At 40.2% G+C, this 26343-nt stretch overlaps 1 protein-coding gene across 3 annotated transcripts in view; it reads right to left on the reverse strand.

Annotated features, from left to right (window-relative positions):
- waca (WW domain containing adaptor with coiled-coil a) overlaps positions 1-23929 on the reverse strand; it is a 36091-nt gene extending 12162 nt beyond the window's left edge. For 2 of the 3 annotated variants that reach the window (XM_034222622.1, XM_034222621.1), the window contains exons 1-7: positions 23683-23929; positions 23457-23487; positions 22446-22638; positions 14796-14887; positions 14062-14177; positions 13816-13931; positions 4051-4293 (exon numbers count right to left, since the gene is read on the reverse strand). In XM_034222622.1, coding sequence (XP_034078513.1) covers positions 4051-4293; positions 13816-13931; positions 14062-14177; positions 14796-14887; positions 22446-22638; positions 23457-23487; positions 23683-23723 — 832 coding nt within the window. In that variant the 5' untranslated portion in view covers positions 23724-23929. The remainder of the gene's footprint in view (positions 1-4050; positions 4294-13815; positions 13932-14061; positions 14178-14795; positions 14888-22445; positions 22639-23456; positions 23488-23682) is intronic. The other variant, XM_034222623.1, reaches the window with a different exon arrangement.
- Positions 23930-26343: the final 2414 nt, after the last annotated feature.

The raw sequence follows: 26343 nt of genomic DNA on the forward strand, positions 1-26343 counted from the left end.
ACCCGACAAAGAGAGACTATACCTTCTTTTCTCACCCACACTCTGTGTATTCTAGGCTTGACTATTTCTTTATGTTTCAAAGAGACCTACATAGAGTGAAAAATTGCAGTATTGGGAACATGGATCTATCTGACCACACTCCAGTATATATATATAAATGTATTATTAGGGTCTGACAAGAAAAACACAATCTGGAGGCTAAACACAGGGATGTTAAATCAAATGAGGCAGCAAATAAGGACTGACATTACAATGTATCTAGATGAAAATGATAACGGCGAAGTGTCACCACAGATTCTATGGGACGCAAGCAAAGCTGAGAGAAAAGAAAAATTCGATAGGTTACAAACGGAATTGGAGAAATTAGAGAAAGAACATAAAAAGACACAGAATCAAGAAACAAAAATGGAGATAGCAAGGCAAAAGAATGAGTTATTATTTATTATTATTATATATTTATTATGCAATACCCGCGACCCGACCCGCATCATCTTTGTTTTACCCAGAACCGAACCCGGAAAAAAGCGTTTGAAAAAATTGGCACAGTTTGCACTCTACACCGCACTCACTAACCTGGTCGAAATATTTCCACACATTACTCCTTTTTGACGCCATGTCTGTGGTGTAGGACTCTTCTTAGCGTGTAAATAATTACCGGACTATGACTGGTAAAAATATGTTGAATACCGGCAAAACTAAATCTCTCCTGTCAAAATGTCTATGTACTTTATGTTGGCCACTCATGTTTCGCGAGTGTTGACAGGGGGCGGGGGAGCACGCTCATGAACTGTTAGCGCCGGAACCTCGCAACGGCTGCGGAGCGCCGCATTTGGGCATAAGATGAGGTTTGAGTCTGCGTGATCTGCGTGTAGGGAGGGGCAGCACAGCAGCCATATAATTAGCTAGAACTAGCTAGATCTGATGGATTTGGACATAAACGCGAGTGAAGTATAACCGGACACGTATAACCGATACTTGAAAGGTACCGCGATACCCTGCCGTTAAAAATGTTACGATTCCTCCGTTTCATTAGTATCGGTACTTTAAGAATGACGGGGAAAAGTACTCCGATGAGAAAGCGCTGTTTTAATCCCTCGCCTCTCAAGCACGGTCTAAGTGCCTCCCCTCTCTCATGCACGCGCTAGCTGCCAGAGCATGTGAGAAAAGGAGAAGCATGGCTGCAAGTGGGAGTGCAACTGCCGCTGCGCCTCGGCTTGTTGACAAAAAAGACGCCAGAAGCGACATTTGGAAGTATTTTAGCTATATCTCTGACAGTGAGGGCAAGCCTACGGACACCACGAGGCCTGTCTGTGAGACATGTTTTATGGCGCGTTTCCACTGCAGCGGGTAGCTCGCTTTAAGCGTGCCGAGCCGTGCGGGGCCCGTTTTTGGTTGCGTTTCCACTTGGCCTAGTTTTGGCCCGGGGCTACTTTTTCACCTTTTTTCTGGCCCGACTAAATCGTGGTTCTAGGGCCAGGAACAACCAGGCTGAGTCGGGCGGAGTATGCTAAACTAGAGAGAGAATCGCTGGCAAGGGGGCTACAACTACAACAAGATCAACATATTTGACCGTGATTTAATTGTAATACACGTTTCAAAATGATGCCGAAGTAACAACATACTGATACCGGTTAGTAAAAACCATGAATTAATGCTTTGACAAGTCTGCAGACAGACGGCAGGCGAAACACCCTTTTAAAATGCCTGTTTTCTGAATGGAGCTTGGCTAAGCTAACGTTATATATGCTCCGACCGTCCACACTCACAACAACGGCCTATACAGACATAAATAAACCAGCGACTGTATTCGCCATGACACAGGCAGTCTGTGGTTTGTACTTGTTTAACTTTTGTGTAGTTTCTGAACAGATATGAAGAGCTGTGAGCTCTGAGTGCTAAGAGCTAACGGCTGTGTTGTTTTTTTGGGGCGCTCATTGAAGATGACGTCACGGCTCCGCCTACACTGCGTTACTATAGTAACTACCCCAGTTCCTAAACTATAATGGAAGCGCAGCATTAAAGTGAGCCGGGCCTAATAAGGCCTAACCAAACCGAGCGAGGCCTGCAGTGGAAACGCGCCATAAGATCCCTGCAAACCAAGGGAGCCAACACATCAAACTTGGCTAAGCACCTCGCCGACCGGCATCCAGAGACAGACAGGTTAGCAAATGTGATAGATAACATAATTACATCATGCTCAGCCTATGCACTCAAATCTAAGTCAAACAAGTGTCATTTATTTTGTGACAAACTAACGTTTTCGTAGTTTGACGAGGCAATTCATGGCAATGATAACAGTCTAATATGGCTATCTTTTTAGCTAACTTATCAATGTGGCTAACATCTGCAATGTACATTTTGTCAATAATTATTTATATTACTGTACTATTACATGTTAATAAAATATAAAGTTAACTATCAAAGAAATCACATAAACTCAAGTATAAAGAAGAGACCATGTTGTAAGAAAACACTTAACAGATAAACTACAATTGTATTGATCATGAAAATAATAAAAGAAAAGTATCGAAAAAGAATCGGAATCGCAATTCTTGACTTGGTATCGAAACCAAAATGTTGGTATCGTGACAACACTAATTCGAATACGTGAATAATTTAGAACATTCGATTAATCGTTCCCATCCCTAGTATGAATAGGTTTTGTTTATTATTATTATGCAAGGACTTTAATCTGACTGGACAGGAAGAATAAAAATGAGCAACTTTGGCACAAACAAACCCTGTTCTATTCATACATTTAATTAAACAGGCGCATGTAAGACCATGGAACAGGAACACGAGGAGAAGAAGCAATAAATAAAACGGCAATTAACAAAAGCTTAGTCAAAGAACAAGATGAGTCAGAGTCCTTTCAGACAACCAACTACTGAGAAGCGTATGATGGCGTCATCTTCGCTGATGGGATGAGCGTACAAAAACCACCAAGGGAAAAAACACCGCCAGTCCGGATGCATGATGTACCCCCTACAATGTCAGCCAAGGTTTTCTCTCAGTTTTGGCACAACATGGACTCTAAGAATAGTCATTCATAGTGTACTCAACTAAAGTGCTTGTGGGATGATCAATGAGTATCTTAAATCCAACTGGGATAGAGGAGACTGCTTCCACCAATTTCTCATAGCTAAAAAAGTAAAGTGGGATACATTTGTAGTCCCCCGCAGTTGCCTTTTCCTGACAGACAAAGAGTGAAAGTGTCTTCTTCATATTTAAAATGATTCTCTCGCCTCTCTCTGATGGTTGGTTTATCCGGTATAACCACAGCTTTCTACACTTTTCCTTTCCACATGGCTGTGACAGGGATTCTTTATCACTGGCCCAAAAAACTATCCAAACCATCTCAAAGTGAATAACAAGGTCAGCTCAACTGCTCTTTCTTAATGTTTGTGTTTATGTAAAGCATTTGTCATCAACAACAGCTTCATTCTTGTTTTGTTTGCAAAGTGAAAGTAGGTGGTTACTTTCACTCCGACAGAAGTCTCAAAACACTGTCACTGAAAGGAAAGCAGCTGGTTAAGTCACTGCTCGCATTCAATGCCCTTCACAACTTGGCTGACCTCCTTCAGGAGTACACCCCTTCTTGCTCCCTTCGCTCTTCCTCTGTTGGCCGGCTAACCGCCCCCACCTCATACCTACCTAGTCACCATGGGTGCTCAGGCTTTTAGCTGCACTGCTCCCAAATGATGGAACTCTTTTCCCCCCCATACATCTGACAGTCTGACACAATCACCACCTTCAAGTCCCACCTCAAAGCCCACCTGTTCAGATCAGCATACTCACTGCAGTATGTCAACACCCACTCCAGTGAAATACCACAATTACATTCCTAACTTCATACCACCGTAAAAAAGAAAGTTGTCAAACCACTCAGTTTAATTTCCCTTGGAGGAATCATTTTCACGTCAGTCCAAAAGCAGAGAGCAGTACATGGTATCATTTCAAAGTGTCGCCCTGTAACTAGTGCTCATCAAAGTGCCACTGCAGCCAGCTGAATGGAGACAGTTGTCACGCAACGTCTGCCTTCTTTCTTACCTTCGTTGATTTTCGCCATGTCTACGCTGGCGTTGTTGAGCTGCAGCGCGGTCTGAAGTGCTGGGAGGAGCTGGCGGAGCAGGGTGGGGTCATGGAGGAGTGGGGGGGCAGGGGACTGCAGGACTGGGGACACAGGCACCGTGGAGGCTGATGATCCGTGGGGCCCCGATGAGGCGTTCAAGCCCCCAGAGCCAGAAGATGACGATGACTGCGTGGCTGCAGGCTTCTCCACCTGGGCTGACTCTGCAGAAAGGAGGAAGCCATTCCATCAACAAAGGCAGTCTCACAAATCAATTCTCACCAAGTGATAATGCAGTTGCTCAACATTGAGCAAGGGAAAGCACTCATCAGCCCCATTATGGAATGCTATCACATCCTTTGGCTGTGCAGAAGCCATGCATATAAAAAGACACACAGAGATTCGGCCCTGCAACTTCTGGCAATCTACAAATAGGGTTTATGGCCCTGCATGACATTCTGTGACAAGATATCATACATCAGGAGACAAGGACAGGTGCAGACTTGCTTGAGCTTCTAAGCAATACATACTACAATCTGCGAGTTATTCAAACTAGAAAATGTGAAGGCAAATAAAAAAAGGAAATAAAACAGCCCTCTCATTCATTTAAGGATACTCTGGCATCTCAGCATGATGCCAACAGAGGGTTTAACTATAGCAGTATTGGCTGTACAACAGGCTCCATCACATGCAAGGGAGCACACATTCCTGGTAGACTCCACTCCGAATTAAAAACAGTTAACAGTTATGTTTTGCCCTCTGATAAACCTTTTATTCTGTTCATCTGGATTTCTTCAAATGCATTTCATTGTCTCTAAAGGGACCTTGAATAACATTCCCCCCAGAAGAAGGCCCCCCTTTGCTATTTAAGCGCACTGCTCTCTGGATAAGACGGTACCCCGACAACTAAATATTTGCTTTTGCAACATGAATTGAAAATGTGTTACGGCCCGTCCACACTACAGCTTCAAAAACGGTTTCCAACGCGTCTGCCCATTCACTTTGAATGGGGTGACGTCACTTTTCGCCGAACTGCATTGTGGGAAGCAGAGCAGAGCTTTCCTGGCGTTTCAGGCTGCAAAAGTTGAGCAATGTTCAACTTTTGAAGCTTCTGAAGCTTTCGGTGGAATCAAATCATATGCCAGCACAAGCTCTAGCCCAGAGGTGCCCAGTACGTCGACCGCGGGGGCAATGCTGGTAGATCGCGAGTCATTCAGCTCCGTTAAAATAGACAAAACAGGTTTTGATTCCTCCTCCCTTGGCCTCCCTGCCACTTAATTCCGGAGTTTACTTGATTCACAAAAAAAGCGACCTATCGCTTTCCAGTGCCGGGAAAACCGGGAAAACTCAAATTAAGTTAAAGAGACAAATAAGAGACAAACAACAAAATGAGTGCGGGACCCGAGCAAGAAGCTAAAGACAAACCACTTCCACCCAGAGTGGGAGGGAGAATATTTTGTTGTGATGTCACATTCAAAGGTTATTTGCCTTATTTGTAAAGCAAGTGTCGCTCTGCCAAAGAAAGGTAACGTGGAGAGGCATTATCGGAGTGTTCACAAGGCATATGACAGCGACTTCCCTCCGAGTAGCGAGTTGAGAAAGAGAAAGGTCATGTATTATTGCTACAAAAACATTATCTTGCAGTCTTAGTGTCGCCAACTCGTTTCTAACATGCAAAAAGACAAACAAATGCGCCTATGGTCGGTGTATTTTCGACCTTTCCAATCCAGACGAGATCTCTCTCTCCCCCGTCTGTGTGCGAGGGGGGCGGGGCAGTTTACACACGCGGCTGCTACATGCAGCAACACACGGAGGAGATGGCGGAGAGAAGCGCTCCAAAGTGTGGTTAAATGTTACCCGTCTTGAGGTGGACAATGCTCCTTGCCAAGAGTGTTTAGCATGTAAGGGCGGAGCAATTTGTCTAAACATTTAGCAAAAGTGCACCACATTCAGACGGAGGAATGCACCGGGTTCGACTGTCTTTCTAGTAGCTCTGTAGCCCCATCCACGAGTAACGGTTCCATGTCAGGTGTTATGTATGCTAGCAGCAACACACAGAGTTAACTCAATGATACAAACATGGGTTAATGATTAGAGGTAACTGAGTTATTTATTTTGTTAAAGTTTCAGCTATTCTGTTTACAATTCTGTCATCAGATTATTTAATAGGATTTGTTAAAACATTGTTGTTTCTTTTGATGTCCATCCATCCATCCATCTTCTCCCGCTTATCCGTGGTCGGGTCGCGGGGGTAGCAGTTCCAGCAGAGAGCCCCAAACTTTCTTTTCCCTGGCGACATCAACCAGCTCTGACTGGGGGATCCCAAGGCGCTCCCAGGCCAGCGAAGAGATATAATCCCTCCACCTGGTCCTAGGTCTACCCCTTGGTCTCTTCCCAGCTGGACGTGCCTGGAACACCTCCCTAGGGAGGCGCTCAGGTGGCATCCTAACTAGGTGCCCGAACCACCTCAACGGGCTCCTTTCGACGCGAAGGAGGAGCGGCTCAACTCCGAGTCCCTCCCTGATGATCGAACTTCTCACCTTATCCCTAAGGAAGACACCATCCATCCTGCGGAGAAAACCCATCTCGGTCGCTTGTATCCGCGATCTCGTTCTTTCGATCATGACCCATCCTTCATGACCATAGGTGAGGGTAGGAACGAAAATGGCCCGGTAGACAGAGAGCTTTGCCTTCTGGCTCAGCTCCCTTTTCGTCACAACGGTGCGGTAAAGCGACTGCAGTACCGCTCCCGCTGCTCCGATTCTCCGGCCCATCTCACGCTCCATTGTTCCCTCACTCGAGAACAAGACCCCGAGATACTTGAACTCCTTCACTTGGGGTAAGGACTCATTCCCTACTTGGTGTGAAATATTATTTATTTTATTGAAATAAAAAGCAATGTTAATTTTGTTCACAATTTGTTAAGTTAATTTAATAATATATGTATTTTTGAATCAAGTATTCATCTTTATTGTCTTCATTGTTAATTTCCACATGCCTAAAACAACCTCAAGCTAAATCTAAAAGTTGATGGCTAAATAAGAGCGTTTGAGAAATTGTGCAAGGCATACAGTAATAGTAATAGATTAATAGTCGATTAATCGATAGATTAATCGATTATCAAATGAGTCGTTTGTTGCAGCCCTATTGTAGTTATCCCATGTATAAATAAAACGTGTTATTCAGCAACCCTTGCAATTTGGGATTTTATTTTTGGTTGGTAGACCCCGGTGAGCTGGTCATTTCAAAAGTAGCTCACCAGCCAAAAAAGTGTGGGCACCCTTGCTCTAGCGAATCAAACCGCTGCTTGTGTGTCAGGGGCGGGAGATTCATGTGATTGGTTGTTGGTCGAGCTTCAGACACGCTCAGCTCCAAGCTTTTTTTCGAAGCTATTGTGTGGACGGGGCGTTATAGTTGATTTAGTTGTCAAGGTAGGGCAGTAATAACTAGGGATGTAACGATATACCGAATATCGCGGTAAATAAACGTCCCAATACCGTCGTGAGACTGACCAAATCTACCGGGTTTAAAAAAAAAGAAAAAAACCTTTATTTAACCAGGTGGTTCCATTGAGATCATCGATCTCTTTTACAAGAGAGACCTGTCCAACATTGCAGCAAGTGAACATAAAACAACAGAACACAAAAGGACATCGTATTTACAGTGCTACATTTACACACCTAGAGACATTGACAAGTACCAACAGTATATTTATATCTCGCCCTGTCAATAAGCCTCACCTTCTTGGCAAAAACTGTATTGTTTTTGAAGTGGTGGAGAGACAATGCACAGTTTGACCCACTGCTATCACCCATGGCCAAAGCATATCTCTCCGTCCCACTGAGGTGGCGTTAGACTTTTTCGCTGTCCGTCATTTTGACAGACAGGATCGTAAAATGTCCGTCATAATCCCTTATTACCCGTCGGGTCTGAACAGTTCACAAGAGAGCACGCTCGTGAACTGTCAACGGGGGGGGGGGGGGGGGGGGGCGGTGTTATGCTGTGTGTGCATGCACCCCGCGGGAGAGCACACAGCGTAAAGCAAAACCTCCCAGACATGTGTTGATCTGTACGGCAAAGTACGGTTTGGAAACTATATAATTTCCTTTTGGAGGGCATGCATAACACGGCATAACACCAGAGCCTCGCTGCGGGGAAACGTTGGCGCTGTTCCGAGTTTGTTCTAATCTGTCAAAATGACAGACTGCTTTCAGATTTTTCCGTCATTGATAAATAAAATATTCGGTTAACGCGACCACTGCTGTCCCAGCAACATCAGTAGGTCTACCAAACGAGAGAGTTTTTTCCAGAGCAGGGGATATTGTAAATGCCCAAACATCCCAGCTTATAAATACCTGGAAATGTGGACATTCTCATATTCCTAAAAACCTGTCTGATGATGCTGAGTGAGTGACTAGTGAGTGACTAGTGAGTTTGAGTTGAGTTACTTGAAAAACTAAAGTGAAACTTGATTTATTTTATTGCAGGGTCTGATTATTAAATGTCCTTGTTTATTTGTGTACTTTGTTTGGTAGTACTATAGGTACAAAAACACTGGTTTTCTTGTTCCAGTCTGTGACTGTCACTTTGTTTTTGACACTTTAAAATACTGCTATCCTACTAAAATGCTGTACAAATCAGATTTATTATGTAATAAATAAAAATACAATTTTTTTTTTCTTTATTATTATTCAATATCGCGATAAATACCGTACCGTGGACTTGTTATCGCGATATTATCGTACCGTGAGTTTTTGGTATCGTTACATCCCTAGTAATAACTGAACGTCAGCTTCAGTCAACATTTTGACTGAGGGCAGAACATCTCCATCTGCCTCTAATGCAACACAGAGTTCCTGACATGTGTTCACCCACAGTTATTAGGAGCCGTTAGCTCGGATGAGTCTAACACTGGTCTTGATTAGCCAACTATCATATATTGATCATTTATTATAAAGTATATTCAGCAAGTGTTACGATCAACAGGAGTTTCAAACATCAACACTAGCTTTCCACAGCAAGTGAACAGTGACAATGTCCCTCGTGACAGAATGACTTCTGGGAAATTGTCCTAAAAAAGGCAATGTAATGAACATGGGGTTAGTGAACCCACATCAATGAATCCAGAAAGAACACAACATGCAGATTCTTTGTGTCTTTGTTTTTGACACCTAGCTTGTTCGGACAAGTTGTTGGAGCGTTTCACCCTCAGGTTCAGTAGGGCTGCACCCGAATATCCGAATATTTGGTCTTTGGCCTACTATTCGGTTTTCAATTTCGTTATTCGGATATTCTTTTCCTCCTAAATGTATGCTATCAATAAAGGCGAATTGCCACATTCTTATACTAACTTTTTAATTGCACTGTTAAAATGCGGAAAATATATACAATCTCAGCTTGGGCGCCTGACATCGCTTTCAATAGCTAGATCTGATCGATATATACATAAACGCTAGTGAAGTCTAATCTGACAGGAGAGAGAGACGAGTCAACACGCAGCTCTGCATAATGACCTGCATCGGTGAGCGGAGAAAAACACACACTGCAGGTTAGAAAATCACACTTAGCTATTTTAATAAATGTATTTAGCCTACCTCTCGAACTACAGTACCTAAACTAGTTATAGATATGTTTATTTTTACTGTCGGGTCACTCAGTCATTACTGGATCAGCGAGCTGCATGAGATACGGACGGACTGACGGGCTGTCAGGAGAGGGAGAGAGCTCTCCGTTTATTATTCCCGTGTTATTATAAATTACTGTACACTTTTGAATAATGTAGTTAAATGGACTGTACTTATATAGCGCTTTATCCAGTCTTTACGACCCCTCAAAACGCTTTACATACTACATGTCATTCACCCATTCATACAGAGCAGTACCACTTGCTCTAGGACCTAACATTCACACACCGTTGGCCATGCCATCTGGAGCAACTCAGGGTTAAGTATCTTGCCCAAGGATACATCGACATGTTGTTTTGCAGGTCACCCTTGAAAAAGAGATCTTTTGATCTCAAGGGGCTTTCACCTGGTTAAATAAATGCTACAAACAAACAAACTGCACAGGCTGGGATCGAACACACAACCTTCTGGTTGAAAGACGACCGCACTCCCTCGCCTGCCAGTCTGAATGGTGAGGTCTGTAACCACTGCAAGAAGTTTATTTCTGGGAAAGGTGGCAACACATCCAACCTCCAACCAATGCTGTCTCGAATGGCAACCAAGTACCTTTGTGTTCAGGGAAGCAGCGTGCCAAGCGAGAGTGTTCAGTTCAGCAGGTGATATCCTACGCTGTGAAAGGGCCCGTTTGGATCCAGAGAGAGCAAATATGCTCATCTTCTTGAAGATGAATGCACAAAACTGAACTGTGATGAGATTTGTTTTCTTTCATCAGGAAAATGTTGATTTTAATGATGCTATTTGTTTTATGTGCAATGCCGAGATCTCATGATCCTTTATGTGTTCTCTGGAATCTCAGGTTGAATATTGATTATATTGGTGCTATTTTCTCTGGTGCCAAGATGTACTATTCACACCTGATGGTTGTTATAAATGATATTGCATCATCTGTTTTCTTCATAGATAATGTGTTTTTCATTGTTTGTTCAGTACTAAAAGGTCCCACAATTGAATTTAATATTCATTTGACATTATAACTATATCATAAAGCACTTCATGGGAGTAATTGCAGGATGATTAAATCGTTCCCTTATGCAACATGAAAGTATCACGATATGTATCGGTTGAGTATCGGTATCGTTCAGTGGTATTGGTATCGTAAAAAAGCAACGATATGTAACCCTAGGTCGTACCCCATCGTACGTCAGCTATTTCCACCAAGACTATTTGTATAGGGTTGACAACCAGATGAGGTACACTCTGGACGACATGCAGACTGAATTGAATTGTGTCACTTCTGCCCTGTGTAAAAAAAACTGAGAGAACTGTATCAGAACAGAAACACTGATCCATCAGAAACAGTTTGCCTTGCTCAGTTATGGTGCAGTGTGTATGGAAATGACAAAGAATCTGAGAAAAAAACGATACGTTCGGATGAAAAATTGGCCAACAGGAGATGAACGTGAAATCCAAGTGAGCTGTTGCTTTGCAGTAAAGTCTCATGAACGGAATTATACTGCATCACACACACTATGATACGCTCACGGAAAACAACTTTGGTCAATGGTCAACTTTGCTCGATATCAGCGGTAAAAATGATGCTTAACCTGTGAAGCCCCATTCCCCCGCGGGCGGGGGAAAAAACGCATCACTGCAAGAAACAGCGTCTGAGGGCTTCTTAATATTTAAAAACCTATGAATGTGTCATACCCAACTAACGGGAAGAAACTCAGCTACCTGACGATTCGAACCATTTTTACCGAAACAAAACAGAAGTCTCACAAGAAGCGTCTAAATGAGCCCTGAGCGAAAAAATGCTATCGCACTTAGCACAGAACTCACAGCTTAAATACCCTTATTACTTATCGTATCAGCAAAAACAAGACATCTATTAGCAAGCTGAGATTCCACAGATTCTAGGGCTGTACCCGAATATCCGTTTGTTAGAGTACTATTCGGGTTTCAATTTCGTTATTCGTATTTTTATTAGTTTTTTTTGGCCGCGCTGCACTGCGGCTGCCAAATTGAATTTATTGAAATATCCAATATCAACGCAAGAGCTTGTGCCTCTTCGGGGGGTGCTAACACTTAACCAAAAACGTTATAGTTTATGGTTAAGTGTTTATATGTAGATATGACTTTTCTCCGTTAATATCCGTCACGTTGTTTCCATAGCAACAACAACTTCCTGTCAACAGCGCTAAGTCTCCTTCAAAATAAAAGCATGTCCATAAAAAATAGGAAGCCAAGACAAATTACACTTAAGACATATATACAACTGCAACGAAAGTAACAAACACAATACAATATCCTTTTCAATTTCAAAGAACACAAATTGGGTTTAAATACATTAACAAATAACTATAAAACAACAATACTGTAGAATAACAAAATGAATGCCGTGAATAAAACCGAAATACACGTGTTGAAGCGGTTCGCTGCTGGCCGAATATCCGAATATTCGCTGCTGATTACTACCGAATATCCGGAGCCCAAAAAATGGTATTCGGGACAGCCCTAACAGATTCCAGAAATATTATTATTATCATCACTGAGCGATCCGAACTCGCGACAGGGGAAGCGAAAACAGATATCACAACACGTAGCTTCATGGAGGAAGCTTCTTACTTACAACATTTGTGTTCAATGGCATCAAAACAATAAAAATGCTGCTGAAGGTTAATCCAATGTGTCTGTCACTTTGAAATTATTCCTGATGATCTATCTTCATATATACTAGTTTGAGCCTAGGTTTCAGTTTTCAGAGCATAACATTGCTTTCGACTGCGAGCTTTCACTTGGCAATGGTAACGTGTGTGTATGTGGAACTTCCCCTTCGATTCTATTGGCTCCAACGGTTAAAAAGAGGTGTCAATCACCAAAATCGACCAATGGGTTCCAGAGAAACGGCAAATACACCCAAAAAGGTGTTTTTTTTTTGCTAAACCTCTCTAAAAAGGTCAAATGCAGTGTTTCCCCTACCATTGTCTTGGAGGGGCGCTGCGCGCCGCCAACGGAGCCCCACGCCCCTCCTGAAATTCAAGGTGTTTTTAAAAAAAAAAACATTTTTATTAATTTTTTTTATTTTATATATATAGCACCAAATTGCAACTAATCTATATCTACTGTCACTTTTCACATTGAACATGTGCTCTTTTATTAAATAAACTAAACGCTTTCATTTTAATATGTGAGTTTAGTGTTTTTGACCCTAAGAAACACTGATGCATTAATTAATAACAATAATACACAGCTCCTCTCTCTGCTCCATAGGATTAAAAAAATATATATCCAAATTTATTTTTACTATGTTCAATCTGAATTTACTTTACAATAAAACAATTATATATTGATTCTGACTTTTCTAGATCCAACTCACAGGTTTATCATTGCTTTGAGAAAAAAGATTATTAATTTACGGCTTTTAGAAGGGAAGATATGGTCATTTGTTCTGAGAATGTCATTTTTGAGCCTGAGGCCTGAAAAACAGGCTTGGAGCTTAACAGGTTAAAGTCATCCTAATGACAAGAACAGGCAGCAATTGTATAAGGAAAAATCTGATTAGAATTCACCATCACACACAACAACTATCTTTTCTTATCTCGAGTGTCAACACTAACGAACAAGACTGCCGTAGATCAGCTCAAAAACAGTCATCATCAGCTAATAACACTTTTTAAACATAGCTTTAAGCAAAGATGGGGACAAAGATGGAAACACTCATCCTCGTCTAGCCAAGAAGGATATGCAGCACAAATTACGGCCCTGCCCACTTCCCGGTGTAAGCCTGCTGCCTGCCACTTGTCCACCAGCAGACCAACCGGAAACTAATCCACTATTTATTCGGAGGGCCGTGAAAACAAAGCTGTCTATGCCGTCTGACTGTCTATTTGCCACGATTTTCATATTTTTTGAGTAATTATACTGTGACGAACAGAAATATTGTTTTCTGGCATCCCTTTAACATTTTACAGGAAAAATCGACATTTTGATAAGAGGGCGCAGCGCCCCTGTAAACCCAGTTAGACTAAACCCTGCATCAAACACAGACATGTAATTAATTAACACCAGTCGCAGCGGACTGGTGAGGATAATGTGTGTTTTTATGATGTTCTTAACACTTACTAGCTGCAGTGAAGCCGGGGGCTGCCGATGCTTGCATAGCCTCCCGTCTGTAGTCCCTGTCTTTGGGGAAACTGTTGACAACCGCAGTCTTTGTCGTCTCTTTTTGCCTCTGTTCTCTGTAAGACACAAACAAGTATGCATGAAACCAGTTATCCGTTTATCCAATCTCTACGAGGCACCTATTTAAAAACTCAAATGTATGGAGTATGTACAAACAAGCGGTTGACGTCAAGGGTTTGTAGCTACCTCTCCAACCATTCTTTAGGCTTCTCCCACTGGGACACCTCTGTCCTGCAGTTGTAATAATATTTCTTTCCGGACGAGCTGATGTGCTCTGACCAGTCGTCCCCGGGTTCGTGAGGCTGTGAAGAAGAAGAGCACATATTAAGCTGCAGGAGCCAGCCAGCCAGAAAACTATTGTGTGCAAGGGTGTTGTGAGGGGATGTGATGCAAGAGCTTGTAATGACATCTGAAAAGTACAAAAGATATACGCAGAAGCTTTTTAAGCGGAAGGCAAGGCTTATTTCTGATAGTGATCATGATACCCGAGGTAACCAAAGTTAAACGGAATGCAGAAAATTAGAACAAAATTGCACACGTTACCATTTTAGAGTGTAATCCAGTGCTTCATGGAAGTCTTGATATGACGAGACAAGCCCATAGAAATTAATCATGTCCATTACTTAAGCAAACTCGAAATTACCGTAACAGTGTGGCTGATCGCTCTATGTGGCAATATATCATCGATTATCAAGCCTGCAGATTTTGAATTGGCTATGACACACTTTGCTCTCTCCATTCTCTTGGTTCAAACGATAGCAATGCAACTATATGTAGTAGTTAAGGTTGTGCACTGATTGTTTCAAAACACATATCTAAGATCAGTGTTGTATAACTACAGTACAGCATAAACTACCAAGAAAAACTGTTGTGTTGTGCTGTGTTTTAGTCCACTGTGCCGAGGCGAAGGGAACACTTACTGTGTCTGAGGTCTTGCTGGGGTTAGAATGTGAGTTGGAGCTATGAAGGGAATTGTGGTTGTGAGGGTTTTCTTGTGGAGAAAAACTGGTCCCTGCAACAAAACACAAAAAGAGGGAAAGACATCATCAGTAACAGCCAACGACAGTAATTTGTGACAAAGATGTAAACCCCCTCTAGCCCCTACCCTCCTTTTAAAAACAAATCACAAAGATGACCTATTTCTAATTCAACTTGCCAAAGGTGACAAGTTTCAATTGAACACTATAGCTTTAAAAGGTGGGGTAGGTAATTTTGGAGAAACCAGCTCGAATGCGCTAGAATTTGAAAATACACAACTGGAACAAATCTGCCACTTCCTCACAGAGCCCCTCCTCCAACACACATGAACGCACACATGACCAATGAGGGCACGAGATAAGTTTGTGCACAGATGGAAGGCTGACAGGCAGGTAGGCCATCCAGTTATTTTAGCCGGCCTGCTAAAATGATTGGTCGTGCTTTTTACAGTACTACGGCTTCCACAGATGACATTTTTTAATGTCTTTTTTGTCAAAGCACTTAAGATAGTCATTGCTATCGGGATGTTAAGAGCATTCCATGGAATATAACAAAAAGTGTATCTCGAGCCGGTTTCTAAAACCTACCTACCCCACCTTTAATAATAAATATTCCTGTTAGTAAAACAAACTAACTGTTCATCCAAATAACTGCAGAAAATATTAACAAGAAACACTCCTTATGCTCAAGTTTTTATTTGATATGTTGATTCCAGTTTTCTGATGCCTTTTGGGAAAGTGTTTGTCGAGTGTGAAACGAAAATCAATTATATTATTTATAATGAAAATAGTTAACCAAAGTAGCCAGGAGCAAAATGCCACCTCATCCAGCAAGAGGATTGTGTCTGTGTTCGACACTTGCATTCGTCTGTTAAATAATAAATGTAAAGAAGTCATTCCATGGTTTAGAGCTCCGAGTTGAGTTCTGAACTAGTATACATCATATGCAATTACTTTTAGTGTTATTGCATCACTGTGCAAGAGGGAGCTGTAAAGTATGTGTTGCTTGAAAACTATGACAGACAGCAGGCATGTCAAAATGTGCAGTAAATACCTGATGAAGAGTAGAGCTACACTTTAAATACAAATAAATGATTCAAGCAGAAACATGTCGTCATCTATTTGCGCTGCCGTCATGTACATTTGGCGACACAATAAACAAGCTTTGGTCACAGCACTGACACTTTTATGAGTAGAAACCTCAAGCTTTAGCCTTACACTAGCTAGCCTGTGAATTCTGGTTGATTTTGTGTCATATTGGCATTTGTTGGTTTGTAAATGTGGGTAGTAGCAGCAGTCCCACTGTGGGATTTTGGTTATACATTTCTAATGATGTCATGTATATGATGCACGCTGTCTCCAATGCCTTAAATCTGAGTTGTACTATAACATCCTGTACCGCAATTTAACAAAAATATTAGAGATGTCCCGATCCGATCACGTGATTTTTAAAAGATCGGAATGGGGAGAAAAAGATCGGGGATCGGGAATCCTTAAAAAAAATTATGTTATTTAATGTTACAAAACAAAAATGACCATGTTCACGTCTTAAAGTCATCCTGAGGCCTTAGTTTTGGTTTAAAATTACACAACATCATGTATGTGTTGCTTCTTTTGGGCTTGTTTTCAGACCTGGTTGCTTATTTCTCTCAAATCTGGCAACAGAGTGGGCCAGTGTCTAATAGTAGCAGTAAGCTAACGAGAGCTACGTTTAGCTGGCGACTCGGGAGTCGGGACAGAGCAAATGTCAGGAGTTTGGAAGTATTATAAAATTGACAGCGAAGGCAGTGTAACAGCCAGATGCAATGTTTGCAAGAAGGAGGTTCCGGCGTGGTGGAAAGAAACAGAGCTACGTTCAACACGACCAATCTAATACGATTGTTTGTTTTTTTCATTTTTCCCCCCCGTTTTTTTTTTCAAATTGAATTATTGAAATCTCCAATATCAACGTAAGAGCTGTGCCTCTTCAGGGGGTGCTAACACTTAACCATAAACGTTATCGTTTACTTTCTCCGTCTTTATATGTAGATATTACTTTTCTCCGTTAATCTCCGTCACGTTGTTTCCAAAGCAACAACAACTTCCTGTCAACAGCGCTAACTCTCCTTCAAAATAAAAGCATGTCCACAAATAGGAAGCCAAGCCAAATTACACTTAAGACATATACAACTGCAACGAAAGTAACAAACACAATGCGATATCCTTTTCAATTTCAAAGAACACAAATTGGGTTACATTAACAAATAACTATAAAACAACAATACTGTAGAATAACAAAATTAATGCCGTGAATACACCGAAACACAAGTGTTGAAGTGGTTCGCTGCTGATTACTATTGAATTGTGTTACTCCAGTAAGATGGAAATATAATACTTTGTTTATTCATGTTATGTTAAGCTGCTGTTGTTCATTGCATTATTACTAGACTAGAATTCTGCACTAAGCCACATTTTTTATTTTATTATTTGTGACTGAATGTGAACTTGTGAAGCTAGTCAAGCTACCTCTTTCCAGTAGTTATTTTTGTTTTGTTACTGCACTATCTGCACTCAATTTGTTTACATGGTTATTTTGTGGTGGACCACTGATAAGCTTTATTTTTGTTTTGATCCAATGCTGCACAACTGAACTGATCCAATGCTGGTGTGAAAAAAAGAAGCTATATCCATGTGGATAGAATGGATAGTTGGGTACTGTCATTTAAATAAAAAAATAACCTTAAGGGACAACTTGAATGCTTTTTTCCTTTTTTTTCTCTTAATGCATTGCATAAAGATCGGATCGGGAAAAATCGGTATCGGCAGATTGTCAAAATCAAATGATCGGAATCGGAAGCAGAAAAAGGTGATCGGGACATCCCTACAAAATATGCTTTTGGTAGAGTATCCCCTATATGAAACGATAGCACTGTCAATTTCAAAAAGTGTCCTGCCAAAATGTTTCTCAATGTATATAAAGCTGCCACGATAATATAAATATGGCATCATCTTTTGGAAGGGTAAATCAAGAGCATAGGGGTGTAGAATCATTATAAACACTTTTTTTAACAAAAAGCTCAAGATCAGAAGTCCATTTGTGTAGCAGTATTTCTTAAAATTGGTTACAAATCTGTCCCACTACTTGTGCTGCCTCCCTGGTGTTTCTGATGTAAACACACTGCCAACACCACTAAAGGAAACAGAATAAGTGAAGCTATCAGAGAGCAAGACTGAACACACTTCTGTTGATCCTATCTTCTCAAATCTGTCAAACTTTTATTAGATGCCATGTAAGCACTTGAGGATAATTGTATATTTGTAACATTTTTTAAACGTCCTTCAGGAGTATAATAACATTTCAGAGAGGCAGAGGAAGACTTGGATTGAAAACTTTTGGTGAAAAGGTTTTTCTCAAATAAAGCAGCAAGAGAGGGAGGACGCAGTGAGCACTCGTGTCTTTGGGGCCACACGGTAGGGCTGCTCAATTAATTGTATTTGAAATCGCAATTACGATTATGGCTTGCAAACGATTACGAAAACAACGTAATCGAAATAAAACGATTAGTTCTTTATTATTATTATTTATTTTTTAATTGGTTTTTCAGTTAAATTATACTTAAAGTTCAGGGTAATCAAAACATACTGCTCAAAACATTTTTCTCCAATAAATTGATGTTTTTAAAGTAAATGGATAATCGTTTTTAATAATCGTGATATCAATTATTGACCCAAATAATCGGAGCCGTGTTTTGCAATCTGTACACACACAGGACTGGCAACAATCTGGGGCACAACCACAAGTGCAACATAATGATTCAACTTGTAAACTACAGCATCTAATAGGGCATTTAACTGTACTTTCACCTGCAGCTTGATCATGAAAATTATACCATAGGTGTCAGGGATAAAAAAAAACGTGCGAAAAATGTGTGGAAATACTAAAAGGTGATTTGAAGCGAATAAAGAAAATAGTTTACAAAACAGTTTACAATCCAACTTATCCTTGAGTTGGACAGGCATGTCCCAAATGTTGCTACAAAATCTGTTTAAAACCTTAATAATAATAATACCGTTATTCTTAAGTGAATCTCAAATCTGTGCGTGGCTTACAAATGTCATCACTTCATCTCACCCACAACCTTGTTTGAAATGGCATAACCCATGTTTGTAACCAATTATCGTCCACAATACATTGTCCTATTAAACCTAGTTCCCTACAATGTAATGTAGGCCTTCACGCTGCATTACTTGAATTGAACAGAATTTAAAAAGGATTTGACCATACTGTGCAGGGTTATCAATGATACAGCCTTGACGAGAGGAACTCAAAGCATCCGTTGCAAGTTGGCTTTATAATGTTAAAAGGAAAAGGCTCACATGTTCTCCATGGAGAATTGAATGTTTGTATTTCTCTGTCTAGAGAGATGCTATAGATTTAGTTGGGAGGACTTTACTGAAAGCATTCTGAGAAAAGTGTAACTTTGAGGTCTTTCTGTGTGTTTTTCTTGCCATTGTCTGCAATTAATGTGTTTAAGTGTCTAACCTGTATAAACTGACAGATTCCTTACCCCGTTCCTAAACTCTGCAAGTCGTTGCCTGACAGTGTTGCGCTCTGGGTATTTTTTTAGACTATCATTTTCACTGATCTTTGATATTTGCATCTCCTGGTTTAAGAGATCACATTCTGTACATGGTGTTCAATGCCATATTTTTTTCTTCCCAACACCAAGGTCCAACTCAACACAAAGTATATTAGGGTGTTAACCCTGTGCATGAGAGAGTTACAGGCTCTCAGGCAAGCATGATTTGTCTTTTCCAGGTATATTCAATATGATTCAGGTTCCCAATTTAGTTAATCATTTGGGCCCATTCAATTCTATAATATCATATTTTTACAGATATTTCACTCTGTCTATTTCAGCTGGTCAAAAAACGGTGCAGTATGTTCCGTTTCAACCACTGCAATGCACAGTGATCTCGATAAACAAAAGCCCCCAACAAATGAACAACAGTGGATGCAGAACTTGACTCTCCAGCCAGGTGTAATTAATGATGTCAGTGTGACTCAAACGAATCATTAGGAGTAAGAGACCCTTCCATTTCAGAAGCTTTTTGTATTTGAACTTCAAAAATATGTTCAAAGACAGCTTGTTCAAATCATGTCTACAACAGGGCACCTTGCAGAGAAAATAATCCGACAGACAGAATACTCTATTTATCCGTTAGATAATTCACTTTAATTAGCTGTGGTTGTTTTTAAACTACAGCCTGTGAAGTTTGACATTTTCACAAGTGACACATAGGGCCTGCTACCTGAAGGTTTTCTACGTTTGATTTGAACCCACATTTTCCAAAATGTATGGCATCCCTTGCATCTGTATGAATGTGCTTTAACATGCGAGTGTTGACTAATATATGTAAACGCGCTTTGAGGTGTTGCAAAAAATAAAAGAGCTATATAAATGCAGTCCATTACTATTGGCTATCTTTGTTAAACAGGATCAATGGGAGATTTGTTTGCCTCTGCGCTTAGATATTCCAGGTATTTAACAACAAGTGATTGATTTATCGACGTAGCAACGTACTCACTAGATGACAGTTTAAATATTCAAATGTATACTGTGTAATTTAGTCCTGGTAATGCAGGTATTTAAGAGAAAGTAAAGTGCCTCCACAATAAGCTCTTTTCAGAAGCCCCGCAACATTTTTTATAATAATAATGCTGGTCCAATAGCTTTGTGGCATAACGGATTTTGGGAACATCCAAAAGTTACTAATGAGTAAGACTGGCCGAAGTAATATGAGTAATTTAGTCATTAAGTATACTTGTGTGACAAAGTTGGTTCTGATTTTCAACTATTTAATTATTTTCCCGCTATCAACCACACAGGACTTGTTGTAGGTACATTTCCAATCCCCCTGTCACAGCCTCCTATGCACAGTCAAACCAATTTAAAATCACGATAGCTGCTGGCTCCGAATAATGAATCCATGATTACATAGCCATTTTCATTAGTAAAAACATTATTCCAATCACAAGAGATGGTTTCTAAAAAGACTACACATTACCCAGTCTGCAATTAACAATCTATTTTTCCAGGGAGGCCAATAACCGATGAAGAACTCTCACCTGTAGCTGAAATTACAGCAGACACTTTAATGAGCTTGGTTTGGCTTTCATAAAAGCTTTTCCATTCATCCCTTTTCAATATGCACAGAGAAGATAATGGGAAATAGAAGGGCAGCAAACATGGCAATGCAAGATGGGCGTCAAAAGCACCACATCCATTGTTTTTGTATTCAAGCCCATACACTGGCGGTATCTTGATGCATGTCCACACAAGATATACGCCACTGTACCACTTTCCAGCGTCAACTTGTCAATCCTCAAAAAAAAGCAGCGTTTCCCCCCGAGATCAGCTCATTTCAGCCATCTTACACTATGAGTACTTTGGCCTGTATGGCATGTGTGATTCTGATTTGAAATTATTCGCCAAACCTATAGGATCCAAAGTAAGTAATTCTTACTTCTCAGGTTAGGCTGTCAACATTTGCAAGTAATTTGAGTTATAAATAACAAGCTTATAGTGTTCACGAGCTATAGCTAGAACCAGAAAATAACGTGAGCAGCATTTGTTGTCATTTAACTTGATCTCATACCTAAAAACAACATTGGCGTTTGTATAGAAACTCAGTTTGATCAAAAACAAAGCCCTAATAGGCAGCTTCCTATAGCAGAAGACTGCTGAATCAATGTAAGCTGTCACTTTGTTTTTTGAACAGCCTGTCATTATCTAAAGCATAGACAATATCCAATCTTATACATCTCAGAATAAAAAGCAACACTGGGTTTATGCACATTGTACACACATTCCTGTAACTGTTTTTGTGTTGTTATGAGTCATATTTTCATCTTGATCTACAAAGTAACCCACAACATCTCCATCAACCATTGAACCGCAAAATACTATACATCCTTATTAGTTTTGTAGCCGCTTGTCTTTAGACGGATGTTGTAAACACAGCAGTGGCTACTGCAGTTCTGGATTAGTCTTACGCATATGTTATAACTATACAAATTTGAAAAACAGGCTACACAAATCAAATGTTTTGAAACTCAGCACAATACCACCATAATAAACTAGAATCAGCCCCACATCACATATACCACATAGATGGATAAAACTGCCTTTCAGCTTTTTCCACAATCCTTAAAATAAATCCAGTCAATTCAAAATGTTTTACTTCGGAAAAAATTCAAATGAATACAACCATATTCCACTTCACTACACTGCATTAGAATGTAAACACATCAAACAACATCTATTTTTGTGGTTTCAGTTATAGAAATTAACTGCCGACAACTGACATTTACTCCACTGGTTGAAATTAAGTGATTTTTGTTATAGATATTTGGTTGGTTTCTACCACATTTCCTCAGTGCATCTATGTAACTTCAGCCTCTGAAATAACTACTACTTTACTACTTGGCTGTACTTATATCTGAGGGTAACAAGAATGAAGTATACAGCTGCAGTGTTTCAGTGTTGAAGAGGCGTAGTGCAGTTTGTTTTGAATCTAAACCCATTATATAGTCTCAATAACCACTCTCACCTCCATCCCTGTCTCTGGCCCGGTGTGTATGGACAGCCTTTGCTCTGCTGTGCCCTGTGCTGTCGATGTGTTTGTTTTCAGGGCTGTCAGACCTCCTGAGCATTTTGCAGGGAGGAGTGACATCTGAGGAGTCTCGCATCTTTTCATGTCGGTGGTCCCCTCCTGGATGGCTCTTGGACGAGTATTTGAGAGCCTGTAAACACAAATCAAACACCTCACAACAATCCAATATTTTGTACGAAGACTGATTTCCTCCTTGTATCATCATCATCACAATGTCTCTCAAACCAGTGTCACCCCTTGTTGGGCTGTTCAATGTACCAAAGTGAAAAACGAACTTGCTATGAATATTTTAGTAATTGGTTAGGGGTGCTAATCTGGATTCAAACAGCTATTTATGTATGGTTTCAAAGTAGAAGACTAATATATGTCGCGTTAGTGCCACAATATCAACTATAGTGAATGCTCACTTAGTAACAATGCACTTTTGTATAATGACTTTTATTTTTCGGATTAAGGAAGTCAACAGAAGGTTTTATAAAACAACCTAGTATTCACCTTCGTCATTAGTTATAAACTATATTTTGAATGTAGTGGTTTATACGTGGTTTTGCAGTATTCATTAGGAGCCCCTTTAATGTTTCGGAAGCTTAGCTAGCTATATCCTTAAAATGACAGATTGCGGTCAGGCCCTAATCGGACTGACTAGCAACCAAGCTAACTGTAACAGGCTATCATTAGCTTTGAGCTGCAACTAAACTCGTCTGTACCTTTTCAAAAACAGCTGAATTCGACGAAACATCCAGACTATGTTGTCGTTGCCTGGTAATAACCACGTCTGAACGTATTTGCAGCGTTTAGACGGTAATTTCGAACACAATATGTCACTTTTCACGTTATTTTCCGCACTGACTGCGGCCTGTTGTGCTTTCCAGAAGCCTGAACTAGAGTGTCCATTTTAATCTTATTTGCTGCTAGCAAGCTAACAGGCTAAAGTAAGCTAACAAGTACCTGATAGGGCTGAGTATCTCTTCGGTCGCACCTGCAAATAAAAAGAAAGACAGTTGTGAATATAACGTTTTAAATGTCAAATAATATAAATAGTTCTAAGAGCAGCAACAGCTGAACGTCTAAATTGCTATGCACTTATTTTGGTTTCAGTAAAAATGGCGGATTGTAAAAGCGTAGCTACGAGTTAAAGGAAAATCAGAATAAGTAACGTTAAAAATATGTTTACCCATCGCCGAGTCTCGGTTGTTTCCTTGCATACATTACCATCAATGCCGTGTTAGTGTGTGTGGAGTGGGATGTGAAAGATTGATCACGGTACTCTATTCTTCTTGTTGATTTGGAGATCTAAAATTGTCAATAATTTCAACCTAGCTTGTGTGTATTTCAATGCTATCAGCAGCACTGGTCGAAAGAGCGCCCTCACTCAGTCCATCTCCCACTCAGACACAGCCGTATCTCACAAAACGTAGCAGTAGAGCTGCGCGCTGGGTTGCCAGATATTGTACACTAACCAGTGGGATAACCCCTTTATAAAGCAATAATACCTAGGAAAAGTGTCAAGTAACCATGTAATGTCATCTAAATAACATGGGGGGTGTTTTCCTGTTGGTTTATACATGAACACGTATTTAATTGCATTCACTTATAACTATTAATGTTACTACAATATTAGCACAAATGCTTAATAAACACTGATATTGTAACAAAACAAATGGAGGAATAGAGAGTAAGACTCCTATCAGTCCCAAGTGTAAGGATTATGACTTATTCCATTAATGTTCAAGCTAATCGAGCAGTTATGGAATATCAATTAAATAGATTGACAACATTGGGTTTTGTACAGATCTGGCAACTTGACTGCAACCCACATCCTCCCCCTTCCGATGGCAACATCCGGGACACACACTAGTTGTTGTAGTCCGCTAAAACTCGTATACCTTTTTATTTTTGCTGGATGGATTGTCATTTTTTACCCACAACTGCATTTACAACTGTTTAGAATAAATAACCCAGTTTTCCCATTTCCTACAAAAGCTGTGGATCAAATGTGTTTAGAGCATTAAAGACCTACAGCAGGCAATGATTTGTTCTCTCCTGACATCTAGTGGTGTTATGGTAACAAAGCAAGGAGCAAGAGATCAGCATATTTCCCTACACAGTGCATCCATAGACTAACAGACCATCCTAAACACATACCCTGGGGCATTAAACACTGGTGAGAGTATTGCAGAGGGAAAATATGCAAATATTATAAAAACATGTGTCATAAAATATATAAATCATTCAAAAGTATTACAAATAAGTATGTTGGAAAGCAAAGTCTATAATTAGGCCGATGAAATGAAGCATTGTGTGCATGCTGAGTAGTCTCTTCACATTTTTTTGGCCAGGTTGAATTGATGTTTCAGAGTGAGAAGCCTATCTGTCAGAAGAGGGCTGCTGGGCTCCATTGTTCCCAGACAATATACCCACATCATATCCCAGGCTGAGGACAAAAGAAGCTGTGGCTCAGCGTTTTGGCACACAACACACTTTAATGTTGGGACAAGGGGGGCACAAAAGAGTGCACTGCTATTGTTTGCCCATTTCTGGAACTTGTTCACACACAGGCAGATGGAAACACACGCACCCTTTTATATGAATTCATGTGTTTGATGCAAATTCTGTTTGATATTTTTAATTCATCAGGTGTCCACTAATTTGTTTGCTGAATTTGAAAACATCGTATTTGTAAGGATTTGCTCCAAGTTTTTATTTATCACATATTGCTGTGAAATGCTCGGTTCCTCATTCAATTACTTGACAAATACAAAATATAGAGTACACCTAAGAAGATCAATATTAGCCTATCAGATACATTTTTTAAAAACGAAATCAAGATAATGTGTTTAAATATGAAATATGATATGTAAAAAATGTTTTTTGCTGATATTTAATGTGATGCAAATATTAGAGGGGAAAGTTGGAGGTCAATCTACAGCAGTGTCCTTGTTCAGTGGTCAGTAGGGTCACACACACGCACACACACACACACACACACACACACACACACACACACACACACACACACACACACACACACACACACACACACACACACACACACACACACACGCACACACACACTAAAAGTGACTGAAGATACACTTGTCTAACTCAACTTTTTGAAGACACATCTGATTTATTTTTCAATTCTTTTTTTGTAAAATAATCGACTCACATTCTTTACATGTGCCCTTTCTGTTGATTGACTGACTACTTGTTGCAATTGCAGTGTATCTTAAGATTGCCTGTAGGGGGAGCTATCAAACAGTTTAACAAAACTCACCCATGTGATGCTTACCACTGCTAAACAAGATATCATTTATCAAAACAGTGTTTTGTCGAGTTTAAGTTAATTTAATTACAAATCTAACTATACTATTGTTTCTCCTAGAACTACATGGCAGCATCAAAACCCCAATGCAAAACATTGATTACATTATTTGTAGATGTTAGTGATTTTATGCAGATATTAAGAAGGCTAAGCTTAATAGATCCTCCAACATGTGCAATGCTAATATTGATAGAAAATAAAAAATTCAACCCAGTTTAAATTGATGATGCAAATGAATTGCCTATATGTAATGATTTGAATAATTAAGGAAAGTTACATATATTATCAGTTCAAAATCGTAACTTATTTTATTTTCTAAAATGTAGCTTCTTAATAATATTGATATATGTCTATACATTGATAAGAAATATTTCACTTATGCTGTACAAGACAGTGCGATTGTTCACTGTAATCCTGTCGGTGTTTAAGCGCATTTACAACGGAGGCGTTAGCTGATGATTGACAATACAACGAGCCAATGAAATACAGAAGTGGATCCTCTACCACGCC

This window comes from Gymnodraco acuticeps, unplaced genomic scaffold (assembly GCF_902827175.1).
Source record: "Gymnodraco acuticeps unplaced genomic scaffold, fGymAcu1.1, whole genome shotgun sequence".
Classification (NCBI taxonomy): Eukaryota; Metazoa; Chordata; class Actinopteri; order Perciformes; family Bathydraconidae; genus Gymnodraco; species Gymnodraco acuticeps.